This window comes from Myotis yumanensis, unplaced genomic scaffold (genome assembly GCF_028538775.1).
Source record: "Myotis yumanensis isolate MYYU_CA2020_CCGP unplaced genomic scaffold, mMyoYum1.0.hap1 SCAF_3, whole genome shotgun sequence".
NCBI classification, from domain to species: domain Eukaryota; kingdom Metazoa; phylum Chordata; class Mammalia; order Chiroptera; family Vespertilionidae; genus Myotis; species Myotis yumanensis.
In genome coordinates, this window is record NW_027223754.1 from 43,632,676 (window position 1) to 43,646,855 (window position 14,180).

The 14,180-nt window shown below is 45.1% G+C and overlaps 1 protein-coding gene across 1 annotated transcript in view; it reads left to right on the forward strand.

The window, feature by feature from the left end:
- Nucleotides 1-14,180, forward strand: part of ABCC4 (ATP binding cassette subfamily C member 4 (PEL blood group)) — a 248,533-nt gene that overhangs the window by 103,242 nt on the left and 131,111 nt on the right. Inside the window, exons 12-15 of the mRNA XM_070408769.1 lie at nt 2,676-2,770; nt 2,985-3,071; nt 7,499-7,595; nt 10,996-11,205. Coding sequence (XP_070264870.1) covers nt 2,676-2,770; nt 2,985-3,071; nt 7,499-7,595; nt 10,996-11,205 — 489 coding nt within the window. The remainder of the gene's footprint in view (nt 1-2,675; nt 2,771-2,984; nt 3,072-7,498; nt 7,596-10,995; nt 11,206-14,180) is intronic.

Here is a 14,180-nt window from a genome sequence, read left to right on the forward strand (position 1 = left end):
TGTGGTAAATCAGAGAGTGGGTTTTAAGTGCTCTTTCTAGAAAAAGGCTGCGATTGCTGTGCTGCATCCTGGTGGTGTTCAGGAAAGCAGAATAATGTGAACTCAAGGCATAAAAACTAACAACACTTTGCAAGGGTTGTCAGCAGTGAAACAGGCCAAGTAAACTGCGGTGTGTGTGTTTTCCCAGGAGGCCGCGACCCTGTCTTAGAATGGCTCATTGTTTTTTTTATGAAAACCAAAGCAAGAGATGGTACTAACATCTTAGCTCAACATAGAAATAATATGAAATGTTAACAAATGTTCACGATGGAGCCATCGCCCTCTTTCCTTTGATGCAGTGCAAGTGAGCGCTGCGCGTGCAGGTGTGTCTATGGGCTGTCAGGACAGGGGTTATGACGCCGGCGCCCTTTCTCTCTCCTTTCGGTGGTGTGCTTTGCATATTACGGTTCACACGGAATCAGAATGTGAACGAGTTCCCACTGTTGGTTTGATACGTGTCAGTTACCAATAGCAAAAATTAATTCATGCATCTTTTTTCTGTTTGTAGAGGCTGTTCATACACTTACTCTTGATTCTCACAGCATCCTTGAGTTTAGCAATTCTGGTTTCTGCAGCACATTTTGTGGGAGAGGACATGAGCCTTAGGGAGAAAAAGGACTTGTTTATCATGGAGATCCCAATGTGCCACTTGCTTACTCCCCCAGATTTTTCACAGTAGAGACAAAGGCACGAAGGCTGCATTTGCAGGAAGGTGCTGCTGTGCCCTAGGTCTGTGCTTGAGAGGTTTCGTAGAGAACCAGTAAACTCCCCCCAACCTCTACTTGTTGATGCCAGGGTCTGCCTAGTGATAATTATGGGTAATCTAATTAGCATCTTCTAGTATAATGTGTAATTTAGACCTGATGGTTATCCTGTCATTTTGGGGGTGTCCTTTTCACCTTTTTTCCCCTAGGTAATGTGATTTGTCCACTTTTAAAATATTACTGAAAGAGAACTTTTGATAGATCCCCAGATTCTCAAATCAAAACTTCTTGTTTTTCTCAGCTTTGCATTTTTCCTATTTTGCTTGAAACAAGTATCTACTTAGTCCAAATGATCTGCTTACTGTCCCTGGAGCATACTTTTTGTTTTTTTTTTCTGCCTAGACTGCTCTTTCTGCTTTTATTTCTCGTACAGATCTTGTCTGTCCCTCTCTCACTGTGCCTTAAATATCACGGTGAAGACATGGGTCAGGTGTCATCCTTTCTCTGAAAGTGGGAAGCTGAGCCCGAGAGCAGCCAGATGGCCAGTTAAGACACACTTGCTTCTTGATAAAAGGAGTCCTGTGCCTCGGCAAGCCGCTGTGTGCTCCAGCTCTCACCTGTGCGTCTCCAGCACAGACGCCAGCGCTTGCACACTCAGCTGCAGCCTGTCATCACCAATGGGTATCGCAGCTTTCCTGTAAGCGAAGTCTTGACTTTACCCCATAAACCCGCCTTTCTGTTCTTCCCCTTTTTATGCCAAAAGCATAAAAGTACTCTTCCTCTTTCCTTCAATTCTTTATTTTGCAACTTAGCCCCGTTTCACCAGCATATCTTACAGGCTCTACCTTTGACATTTGTTCAGAAATTTGGCAATTTCTCTTCATTTTCACTCTTCCCACTTTGGTCCCTGCCACTGTCGTCTCTCACCTAGATTATTACAATAGCTTCAGCCTGCATCATGCCTTTTCCCTGCCCCTTTCCTGGCAGTCTGTTTCCCACAAAGAAGCAGGAGCGATTTTTAAAAAAACCTAATAAAGCCTTGGCCGGTGTGGCCCAGTTGGTTGAGCGTCAGCCCATCCACCAAGAGGTGGCCAGTTTGATTCCCTGTCAGGGCACATGCCTGGGTTGTGGGTTTGATCCCGGGCAGGAGGCAGAAACGTCCATGTGAGAGTGAAACATCCATTGGCTGCCTCCTCCCCGGGATGCTTCTCTTTCTCTCCTTTTCCCTTTCTCTCAGGGGGAAAAAAAAAAAAAAGGAATAAAAATGTACTTTTAAAAAGCCTAACACAAATCATGTCAGTCCTTTCTCATACTCCCTTCCCATTTCACTTGGAGTGAAATCATGCCCACGCCCCCCGCCCCCAATTCTTTACTTCCTCTGCTCCTGGCCTCTTTGCTAGTCTCTGAACACCTTGCATATACATCTGCCCCGTGCCTTTGCACTCGCTCATTTCTCCGCATGGAATACATTTTGTCCAGATCTCTGCAGGCTCTGACAGGTGTCTACCTACCCTTCTGATCAGAGCCCTCCACTTTCCCTCCTTCCCTCTGTCCCTCTCAGCAGAGCACCCTTTTTCTTCTTAATACTTAGTACTTGCACTCATGTTAATTGTTGATGTTGTCAGTTTCTCACTTTGGAAACCAGAGATTATTTTCTTCCCCGCGCTGAATTCATTGTGCCCTTACAGTGTCTGACATATAGTCGATGCTCAACAGATATCTGTTCAAGTGGTTTAATGCACAAACACTGAAAAACTACAGGATGAAGGCAAACACAATGCCCTAGGTTCAAGGTTACAAGTTAGTCACTTTGAAATATATCCATTGCTCAAATTCATGTATGAAGAACTAATGCTGAAAGTTTAGGATGACAGTGGGAGAACACATTTTAAGTCTTTCTCCCTCCCCCCCCCCCCCCGCTTTTCTATGTAGGATTTCGAGCTTTTGGAGGACGGGGACCTAACTGTGATAGGAGATCGGGGAGCCACGCTGAGCGGAGGGCAGAAGGCCCGGGTTAGCCTCGCAAGGTAAATCCCGTTTTGGTGGTGGTTCTGCACATGCCTCTTAGGCTGCTGCTGGGGGTGGCCACCGCGCAGACCCCTCACTGTGTGTCGGCGCTTAGGGAAGCGCTGGTCCTGGACCATTTCCTTGGCTTTGGAATGAACATCATCTGAATCGCTGAGCACTGTTGTGATTCAGAGAGGAAGTGTCTCGCTGTCTGATATCTCTTTCGTTTTCTAGAGCCGTGTATTATGATGCAGACATCTACCTCCTGGACGATCCCCTCAGCGCTGTGGATGCAGAAGTCGGCAGGCATTTGTTCCAGCAGTGAGTTTCCTCATGTTTTATGTCGTTTCTGCTTGCCAAGCGCCCTGTGCCCCAGAAGATCCTGTGCGTTCTGCTTTGATGTCCCCTTTCCCCTCGCCTCCCTCCTAAGAAGGTCCATTTTAGAGAACTGTTGCACAAACACGTGAGGTCAAGATGTGAAAAGACAGGAGGTGCTTACAGCATGTGGAGGCGAGTGGAGTACATGCTTTAGGGAGTTAAGAAATAAATGGCAAATTTGGCAAGTTGTCCCCCCCCGCTTCCCCATGCCCCCACATACACTTGTGGTTTTTAACCACGATACTGTTGGTGGATCTGGACCCCAGAATAAGAAAGATGATGTACAGATTTTAAAGGTGGGACTCAGCGACCTGGTCCTTGGTTGCCAGTTCTTTTGTTCCATCATTGTTTTTGGCATGTTAAAAGGGACATTTTCAGTACCAACACTGCTCTTTCATAGAAAGACCTTGTTGGCTTATGCGTATTCTGTAGGTTGGAATACCCACAAATGTAGGGTTAAATTGAATTTGAAAGTAGGAATCTAGAATCTGGCTTAATTCCTGCCTCTCACTTTGTGTTTCTGGAATGTGTTTTTTTTGGCTTTGCTTAGCTGCTGAGGCACTGAGCTAGAGCAATCTGACTCTCTTTTTTGTATACCATAACCCAGTGGTTGGCAAACTGCAGCTCGAGAGCCACAGGCGGTTCTTTGGTCCCTTGAGTGTGGCTCTTTCACAAAATACCATGTGTGGGCGCGCACGTAGAATGTGATTGAAACTTCGTGGCCCATGCGCAGAAGTCGGTATTTTGTGGAAGAGCCACACTCAAGGGGCCAAAGAGCTGCATGTGGCTCGTGAGCTGCAGTTTGCAGGCCACTGCCATAACCTAATGGGTGCTGACTGATGCTTCCCATGCACTTTAGGCTGGCCTTTTCGAAAGCATTGTGAACTTGCTTTTACTAAAGCAGCCTCCACATCTCCACCACCGTTACCTTGCCGCTGTTTACCCTCTTATAAGCCAAGGAGCCCTTTCAGATGCACTTATTGAAGCCCTACTGTGTGCACTGAGATGGAGGCTTTTACAAATGTTACTGCACAAAACATCTTTAGTTTACGAAGGAGTACATAAGCTAGAGAGGAGAAGGGCCCATACTGGACAGAAGAAAGGAGAACAAGAAGTTTAGATCTTGTTTTGGCCCCTAAGGAATTTGTCTCTACTTGCAGTTTGTCAAGACAAATGCATGGGGAAAAGTTTACCCTCATGACTTAAAGGGCTTTGATAAAGGATAACAAATGCTATAAGGAAGTAAAAGGGGGTGGCTTAGATTGGAAAACTCACTATGCACTGGCCTTAGTGGGAAGTCCCTGTGGTCCTGCAGGCTGGGAAGGGTGCGTGGAGACTGAATCTAGGATTCAGTTCCTTTTTGCTAAAAGGAACAGTAGAGTCAGAGATGTAGAGGTCGGAAGAAGCAGGGCCTGTGAAAGGAACAGCAGAGCAGGCATGTCCTCACTGGAGGGTGCAGCCTGTGCAGCAGAGGGAAAGCTATTTGGAAATACTCACTGTAAGGCCCTGTATTGGTTTGTTAGGACTGTATGTGTTCAGGCTGCTGTAACAATACCATTGATCGGGTAGCTTATAAAGGATAGAAATTTATTTGTCTAAGTTCTGGGGGCTGGGAAGTCTAAGATCAAGGCAGATTTGTTGTCTGGTGACAGCCCACTGCTTGGTTCCGCACCTTGCTGTGTCCTCGAATGGTGGAAGGGGAAAGGCAGTTCTCCTCTCCTGTCTCAGGGCACTAATCCCATTCTTGAGGGCTCCACCCTCATGACCTAATCACCTCCCAAAGGCCCCACCTCCAATACCATAACAGTAGGGATTAGGTTTCAATGTATGAATTTTGGAGGGCACAAACACTTGGCTGCTGTAGCAAAGAATCACAGGCTGGGGGGCTCAAACAACATAAACTGATTTTCTCATAGTTCTGGAGGTCCAAGATCAAGGTGTTGGCAGGGTTGGTTTCTTCTGAGGCCTCTCTCCTTGGCTTGTGGGTGGCCGTCTTCCTGCTCTGTCCTCGTGTTCTTTCCTCTGTCCACCTGCACCCCCAAGGTCACTCTTCTCATGTCCTAACCTGCTCTTCTAAAGAAACCAGTCATGCTGGATCAGGGCCCACCCTCACGTCCTCATCTTAACTTAATCACTACTTTATAGGTCCTATCACCAAATTCTTAGGTACAGGGGGTTAAGGCATCTGAGAATTTGGGGGTAGAGGTGGGGAAATGACACATTTCGTTCAAAACAGGCCCTAGTTAGTAAAGTAAAGAGATTCGAGCAGAGTCAGCAGTGTGAGAGAGAGTCAGTGTGAGACAGCTCTGGGCCTGGGCACGAGGAACTGGGATTTGAGGTCACCCACTAAGCATGTGTTGCTGGGCCGGCCGGTCCTTAACATTTATACACCACAGTGTGTCTGTAAAATGTGCTTAGTGACTGGAGTGGTGAAAAGTTCTCGAGATGGATGGCGGTGATGATTAAAACGGCAAATTTTATTTTATGTAAATTGGTTTCAGAGAGGAAAGAAGAGCGAGAGAGAAACATCAATGTTGAGAGAGAATCATTGATTGGCTTCCTCCTGCATTCCCCATATTGGGGATTGAGCCTACAACCCAGGCAAGTGCCCTGACCGGGAATCGAACCCTGACTTCCTGGTTCATAGGTCGGCGCTCAACCACTGAGCCACGCTGGCTGCGCAGAAGGAGGGTTTTAACTGTTAAGTATCAGTGTGCTTATCACAAGAGCTCTCCTAAGTTCTGCAAACACAGGCATTTATAAAGTCCTCTCACACCTCTTGGGTTTAATGACTTTGGATATACTCTTGATAGAAGCAAGCTTGTTAAAATTGTTGTTTGCTAATCAGAACCACGTTCTTTAGGGAAACTTAGGGCAGGGAGCACGAATGCAATTTAGAAAATCACTCAGCAGCAGCTGCAGAATGTTCTCAATGAGTTAGAAAATTGGATTGAACAATATGCTATGAAAGATGGCGGTTGTGTTGAAGCTTAGTAATGTGAAGGGTTTTGTATGAAAAGTGAATGAATTACACTTTTACTTGCCTCTAACAGTTTACTTCAGTCATGACTATATACCCAAGGTTATTAAGGTTTGTGAGTTTTACAACTATATGTTGTAAACATTAAGTGGATTCTGTCACATACAGAAGGTTAGGGGGACCCTTAGGTTAAACGATATCAATCGAATCTGTTTGTAGTCACGGCCCCTGTTGTGTATTAGAAAGTCCCATACACCAGACCCCCATCTCCTGCATCATGAGTTCTTCGGGTCTGTCCTAATCAGATCTCCCACACAGATGCCTGCTCAGTTCAGCTTTCCTGCTTCAGGTCTGAAATGGCAATCAAGGTTCTTTGCATTCCGTGTGCCTCCAAAACTCTTGATCTGACCTAGTCCAGCAGGTTGAATTGTGGCCATGTTCCTGAGATTTGCTCAGTGTGTGACTCGGGCAACCAAAGTGTGTGCCCAGAGCCCTGCCTGTGGTCACTACTTGCTTACCCCTACTTGCTTACCTGGTGGGGTTGTAGACCATTGTAGGATGCAGCTGGGTCTGAGTTCCGAGGGGTCTGCATTTAAATGTAGGAGCACTTTGAGGGGTTATTGTAAAAACAGCAACTCCAACGTTGAATACTGAGATGGCTCTTCATAAAAGAATCGACATGTCCTTTGAGCCACAGGGTAATTTTCGCTGTGATTTGGGCCATTTGAGTTCTGTTCTTTCATTTTCATATTCGGCAGGTTTTCAGTCCTAGTTGTGCCTCCCAGATGGGACTGGGAATATTGTAGGGACCCACCGAGGCTGCAACTAGCATTTATTTTTCTCTCTAATATTATTTAGGAAGAAGTTTCTAATACATGCACTCTGGCCAAGGTTACCGAGAATCTAAGACTTCTTTCCTTTGCTTAATATGCACACCATAAATCATAAACACTCACCCAGGAAGCCGTCTAAGAGAAATGTTCATGTTCTTATATGACACAGCTCCCTCTTTCTCCTAGTGCTGCACAGGGAGAAAATAATCAGTATTTCAGTTCAGGTTTTGGAATCCTGGTATTGCTCAATTGTTTTTCAGCGTGAAATACATAAATTGTTAATCTGAGTTTTAGGTGGGAAAAAAATAACAACAATATTTAGCATTAGCTACCTCCTGCACTGGACTGCTTTTAAGAATTTCTTTGTGGCGCTAGACTCAAGTTTGCTGCTGGTGAATTTGAGGACCCAGTTGGTTTCATTGATTTGTATTTGTATTTAAACTGCAGATCTTTGACTACTGTGTTGTCTTTGTCCCCTTATGTTTTCAGAATGTATGCTTTTCAATTTGGAGTACCCATTAATGTGTTTTTGCATACTGTACCTCTTGCATTTGTAGGTGTATTTGTCAAACCTTGCATGAGAAGATCACAATCTTAGTGACTCACCAGTTGCAGTACCTAAAAGCTGCAAGTCAGATTCTGATATTGAAAGATGTAAGTAATTTCTAGAAGTCTGAGAGCTTGCTAGCTCTCAGGCGTGTTGAAGGCAGGGCCTCCCAGTAGGTCACTGTCCTTATGGTTCTGGTAAACTCGCTCTTCCTCCTCACTTTTCCATCCCTTTCTTCTCAGAGCTTCTGTCCAGCCTTTGAGGATGAATCCCAAGACACGCAGAAATGTCACTATTATATCCTAAGCCATATTCCCTAAAGTCTAAAAATTGCTGCCTCTCTTACTGAATTGTAACTGTTTAGCCCGGCTGGTGTGGTTCAGAGGTTGAGCTTCGACCAGGGTCCCTGGTTCAATTCCTTCTCAGGGCACTATGCCAAGGTTTGTGAGCTCTATGTCTCCCTCTCACTTCCTCTCTAAAATCAATAGAAAAGTAAAAAAAAAAAATTGTAACTGTTTTAGGGTTATGGTGCTATTTCATTTAGAACGTTTTGTTTTCCTCTTCCACGATTTAAGTTGAAGTATGTTCTTTGGAAATCAGAGATATGAAGACATGTTTGTATCCATTTGATTGTTATATGCAAATTCCCTAAAGAGTGTCTTCTATTAATGACAGAAGTGTGGTTGGGTAGCCGAGCCCCCCCTGGTTTGAGACACCCATGCTCCTGGTGTAGTTGGTTGCTAGTCTCACTGCACAGGATTTTCTGCATGCCTGATACATGTGGGAACCCATGCAGCTGTCAGACAAGTAAGTCCCTGCCATCATGGGACTCCCAACCTCCTGGGAATAGATAAATGTGACGAAAGTGATAGTGGGTGGGTATGTCATGACTGCCTCCCCAAGGAGGGGTGTCTAAGGGACCAGAGTGCCACGAAGGTGCTGACCAGGTAGTCACTAGGGGCAGGGCATCTGGGCAAGGGGTCCAGCGGCAGGCTGCTGAGGAAGGAACTGATCTAGGAGGAACAAGCAGGAAGGCCGGTGTGGCTGAGGCCAAGTGAGCAGGGAGATGGGCTGAGTGAGTTCAGAGCAGAGGAGTGTGTGGTCTGAGGCGTGACTGTAAAAGATCCCTCTGATGTTCACTGGAGAGGTGCCAGCAGAAACTATGAGAAGGCTCAGTAAAGTTCAGAAGATAGAAGGATGCCCTTAGTCTAGTGTTGTATTAGTTTCTGGAGCCACCACCACAAAATATCACAAGCTGGGTAGCTTAAAACAAATTTAATCTCACCATCCTGGAGGCTACAGTTCACAGTCAAGGTGCTGGCAGGGCCACGCTGTCACTGAAGGCTTGAGCTGGCGGCGGAGGGGAGGGGGGGTGTCCTTCCTGCCTCTCCCAGCTTCTGGTGCTTTGCTGGCCATCCTTGGCGGTCCCTGGCTTGCAGACGCAGCACTTCAGTCTCTGCCTCCATTGTCACACAGTGTTGTCCCTGTGTCTGTCTGAGTCTCTTCTCTTTCCCTTTATAAGGACATCAGTCATTTAGGGCCCACCCTACTCCAATACGATCTCACGTTCACTTGATTACATCTACAAAGACCCTATTTCCAAATGAGGTCACATACACAGGTGTCATGTTTAGGACTTGAACGTATCTGTTGTGGGATGAATGGTGGCCCCAAACAGCTAGCATGCTTGGTGGGGTGGAGGTTAGTGAGAATTTTTAGGTCTTAGTGGTCAGCACATCACTCCCTGGCTTGCTGGTATTCGTGCCTGAGCACCTCCATTGTTAACCCTAGTCTGTTCTGTTTGAACAGGCCTTGGAATTTTTTTCCTAAGGACGAATATAAAAAGGCAGTTCCCTGTGTTGACTCTTCGCCACTTCTCCAGGGATAAGGAGCTCAGATTTCTCCAAGTTGAGAACCATTAAGTTCATGGGCAGAGGGGTGAAACTACTATGGTACATAACCCCAGTGTTGGCAGTATTGTGAGTACAGAATCAGGGCATGAGAATAGCCTGTTAAGCTAGTCCCCAGGTGTTTTGGGGGTACGTTTATTGCTTCCTTTGAGGACATCACCCCCGACATTAGTACTATCTAAACATTTGTCCACTGGTGAGCACCCTGGATGAGTTGGGTTCATCCTTACTGTTCACTTGGTCCCTCTCTCACAGCACAGGGATTGCCTGCCCCCCCACCCCCCACCATCCCCTCTTGGAGTTGTCAGTGCTTGGCCGCTGAGTAAAATTGCCGTGTCTATACCACCAGCTGTTTCCCTGTGCATCTCACAGGTGCTAAGTAGAAAGTGGTAATTTCATTAAGTGAGGTGTATGCATTTTGCCTGGCAAGTGGAACAGGACACAGTACTATATCATGAATAATTTCCTAATTCTGCATATCAGATGGTTTCCCAAGGCTTCACTGGGTTTTTCTTGGTGGCCCACCTTGTGGGGGATGGAATGAGGGGGACACCAGGAGGACTGGGCCTTTTTCCTTCTGATCTGCCTTAACCAGGGCTGACCTTTGATTTGTTTTGCATCCTGGGATTTTGCCCAATATTTGTTTACTGCTGAGTAAGTCAGCTGAGTCTTATTCCACAGGGTGAGAAAATAGTGAAAACATCTGCATATTTTTTATATAACTTTGTGAGGGCAGGAAACTATATAATGAAGTGTCACAAGTGTTCAAAAATATTATTTGATTGGCTGTAACTTGAGCGGTTGACTGACTGGGGAAAGCCTAGTTGGCTGCTTGTGCTTGTTCCTCAGTTTTGTTTTCTCGGATTTGAGTGCATTGATCCTGGGGTAGGTTTTGGGTTCCTTGCAGAGGCTACTGAGGCATTAGGGCCATCCCAGTCTACTGGACTGTGTGTTTAATTATTTTAACACATGGAATATTGAACTTCCTGAGTTTCTGGGGGCAGTTTTAGAGTAAAGACCATGAAGATGCAGCTCATGGGTTGTGTCCAGGGCTAGTCCCCACAGGTCTCGAACCAGCAGGGCACATGGCAGGCACTGTGACTGTGGTCTGCCGTGATTTGATGAGTGATTTGATGAGTGACTTTTACCTATGTAGGAGCGCTTGTGCATCAATTTTAAGTTGTTGTTTTTTTCCTGGGATATCCTCCCTATTGACTGTGTCCTTTTCAAGTCTGCTTGTTACATGAGACTTATCTCAATTTCCATGTTGTCTAAAAAGATTTCTGATGTTCCCACCAACATCTATACTTTTGGCTTCCTTAAATGGCCATGGTAGTTATGTCAGTGATACCACTTTTAACACACGATTCCCCATTTCCTTCATATCGCCTAGCACCTCACACAGGGTTTAGCAGAGAATGTTCAATTCCGCGTTGAATTAAATTAGATTTGTTAACCAGAATTCCAGACTGAACGATAATTTTCTTACAAAAATCATAATTAAGACCAATTAACATTTCTTGAGTCGTTATTACATTGGATTATTATTATCAAATGAGCAAATAGATTTATCTCAAATTCTTTATTTTTATTTTAGGGTAAAATGGTGCAAAAAGGGACTTACACCGAGTTCCTGAAATCCGGGGTAGATTTTGGTTCCCTTTTAAAGAAGGAAAATGAGGAGGCTGAACAAGCTTCCATTTCAGGAAGTCCCACACTGAGGCATCGGACCTTCTCAGAGTCTTCAATTTGGTCTCAACAGTCATCTAGACCCTCGTTGAAAGATGGTGCCCCAGAGAGCCAAGCTGTGAGTATCTCATCATGCAACGTGCCCTGGCTCTGTCTGCCCTTAGTGGCCTCATGGACCTTCATTCTGCTCTGCCCGTGACATTTTCATTTGTCCCAGAGTAGATCCTGAGGTTCCAAAGCCTTAATCCATGGGCTTTGTAGAATTAAAACAGAACAAAGGGAGCACGCCCGATTGGGGTTCTCCTTTGGGTATGGGCCGGAGGAGATTGTGGTCATCAGTAGTGGATGTACGGCGATCAATTCCTAGGTGTGTGTGGCTCACAGTGATTGATGTTAGCACTCTTTTTTTTTTTAAATTAAATCTTTATTGTTCAGATTACATTTGTTCCTCTTTTTTCCCCCCCATAACTCCCCTCCTCCCAGTTCCCGCCCCACCCTCCGCCCTCACTCCCCACCCACTGTCCTCATCGATAGGTGCACGATTTTTGTCCAGTCTCTTCCAGCATCTCCCACTCCCCTTTCCCCCCCAAGAATAGTCAGTCCATTCCCTTTCTATGTCCCTGATTCATTATAATCACCAGTTCATTCTGTACATCAGATTAATTATTCACTTGATTCTTAGATTCACTTGTTGATAGATGCATGTTTGTTGTTCACAATTTGTATCTTTAATTTTTTCTTCTTCTTCCTCTTCTTAAAGGATACCTTTCAGCATTTTGTATAATACTGGTTTAGTGGTGATGAACTCCTTTAGCTTTTCCTTATCTGTGAAGCTCTTTATCTGACCTTCAATTCTGAATGATAGCTTTGCTGGATAAAGTACTCTTGGTTGTAGGTTCTTGGTATTCATCACTTTGAATATTTCTTGCCACTCCCTTCTGGCCTGCAAAGTTTCTGTTGAGAAATCAGCTGACAGTCGTATGGGTACTCCATTGTAGGTAACTGATTTTCTTTCTCTTGCTGCTTTTAGGATACTCTCTTTGTCTTTTGGTCTTGGCATTTTAATTATGATGTGTCTTGGTGTGGTCCTCTTTGGATTCCTTTTGTTTGGGGTTCTCTGTGCTTCTTGGACCTGTAAGTCCATTTCTTTCACCAGGTGGGGGAAGTTTTCTGCCATTATTTCTTCAAATAGGTTTTTAGTGTCTTGCTGTCTCTTATCTTCTGGCACCCCTATTATTCTGATATTGGTGCACTTGAAGCTGTCCCAGAGGCTCCTTACACTATCTTCGTATTTTTGGATTCTTTTTTCATTTTGCTTTTCCGGTTGGGTGTTTTTTGCTTCTTCGTATTTCAAATCTTTGATTGATTCTTGCGCTCCTCTGGTCTGCTGTTGGGAGTCTGTATAATATTCTTTATTTCAGTCCGTGTATGCTTAATTTCTAGTTGGTTCTTTATCACAGCATCGAGGGTCTCATTAGATTTTGTGAGGCTCTCATCAAGTTTATTGGCAGCTTCTAGCACATTATTGCAAGCCCTCAAAATTGCGTTTTTTAGCTCTATATCCTCCATTTCTGTCATGTTTTTTTGTCTCCGCATTTTTTATGCTTGGTGCACCCCCTTGTGGTCTTTGTGCGCAGTCTTGTTCTAGTTAAGCCTTGATTGTTGTAGTTAATACTAGAGGGATTTGACCACTAGGCCGACTGGCTGTGAGAATCAGCTGTGTCTGCCGCAGGAAAACTTCTGTCCTCTGGAGAGGTGCTAATCTAGCCTTTGCCTGAGGTGATCCGGCAAAGGCTCTGCGCAGGGCTTGGGCAGGGCGGGCTCAACAGGGCGGGCGGAGGGAGTGGTTATGGCTGCTCTCAGTCCAGTTCCCAGAGGCTCTGCTTTTCAGAACCCCAGCAACCACTGCAAACCTCGGAGAGAAAGCTGCCCTCATGTTCCGACTGATGCCAGACAATCCCGCTTCTCCCGTTTGAGTCTGAGTCCCTAGAGACTCGCCTGGATCTGGAGCTCAGAGTCTGAGACTCCCTCCTGATTGAAAACGACAACCGCGCCCTCAGCCACCAACTGGCTCCACGCGCACCTCCGTACCTTTGTATTTTCCACACTGCGCCGCCTCTGAGCCTCGGTATGCTGTTCTCTTTCCTTCTAGTTGAAGAATCTCTCCTCAGCCAGCCTTCCTGTGGTTCTGGGTGATGTCCGTTCCGTCTTTTAGTTGTATTTTTGAAGTGGTTGTTTGCGGCTGCAATCTCCGGTGTTTACCTATACCGCCATCTTGGTTCTCCAGCGATGTTAGCATTTTTGAGTTTATTACAGGTTAATCCTACTTGGTCTGGTGGCTCCAGGCTTCTTTCTTGGAATCAGAGTCTTAATTTGGAGACCCCCTCAGACCGCGACCTGCCTTGGCCCTCATAAAATCAGCTACTTTTACTTATTTTTTCTTTTTTTTTCTGTTGCATTGATTAAAATAAAAAAATCTTTATTGTTGAAAGTATTAAATATGTCCCTTTTTCCCCCTCCTGTTAGCCCACCCCCACACCAGGCCTTCACCACCCTATTGTCCATTAGTTATGCATATATGCATACAAGTTCTTTGGTTGATCTCTTCCCGCCCACACACCCTCCCCTGTCTTCCCTCTGAGATTTGACAGTCTGTTCCATGCTTCTGTGTCTCTGGATCTATTTTGTTCATCAGTTTATTTTGCTTATTAGATTCCACATGTGAGTGAGGTCATGTGAATCTATAATCTAAGTCCTCCAGACAGAATTGCAGAAATGCACTAGATCTTCCTTAAAAATATGCACTGTATTCTTCGATATGTGAACCCTACCATCCAAATCCAGGACTCAGATGATTCAGTATTTGAATTAGTCTCTCACATTTGAAACTCAGGAATCACTCTTTACAACAAATTGATTTAGATCATACAGTCTCCCTTGTTATTCAAACTCTGATCACTCCATCTCGATATTCTGACTCAGTTTACTGTATTTAGCCAATATTTTGAACTCCTCCTGTGTTTCATGTTTCCATTATTGAGTGACACTGATAGTGATACATTGGTTCCCTATCATCTATATATATAAAAACCT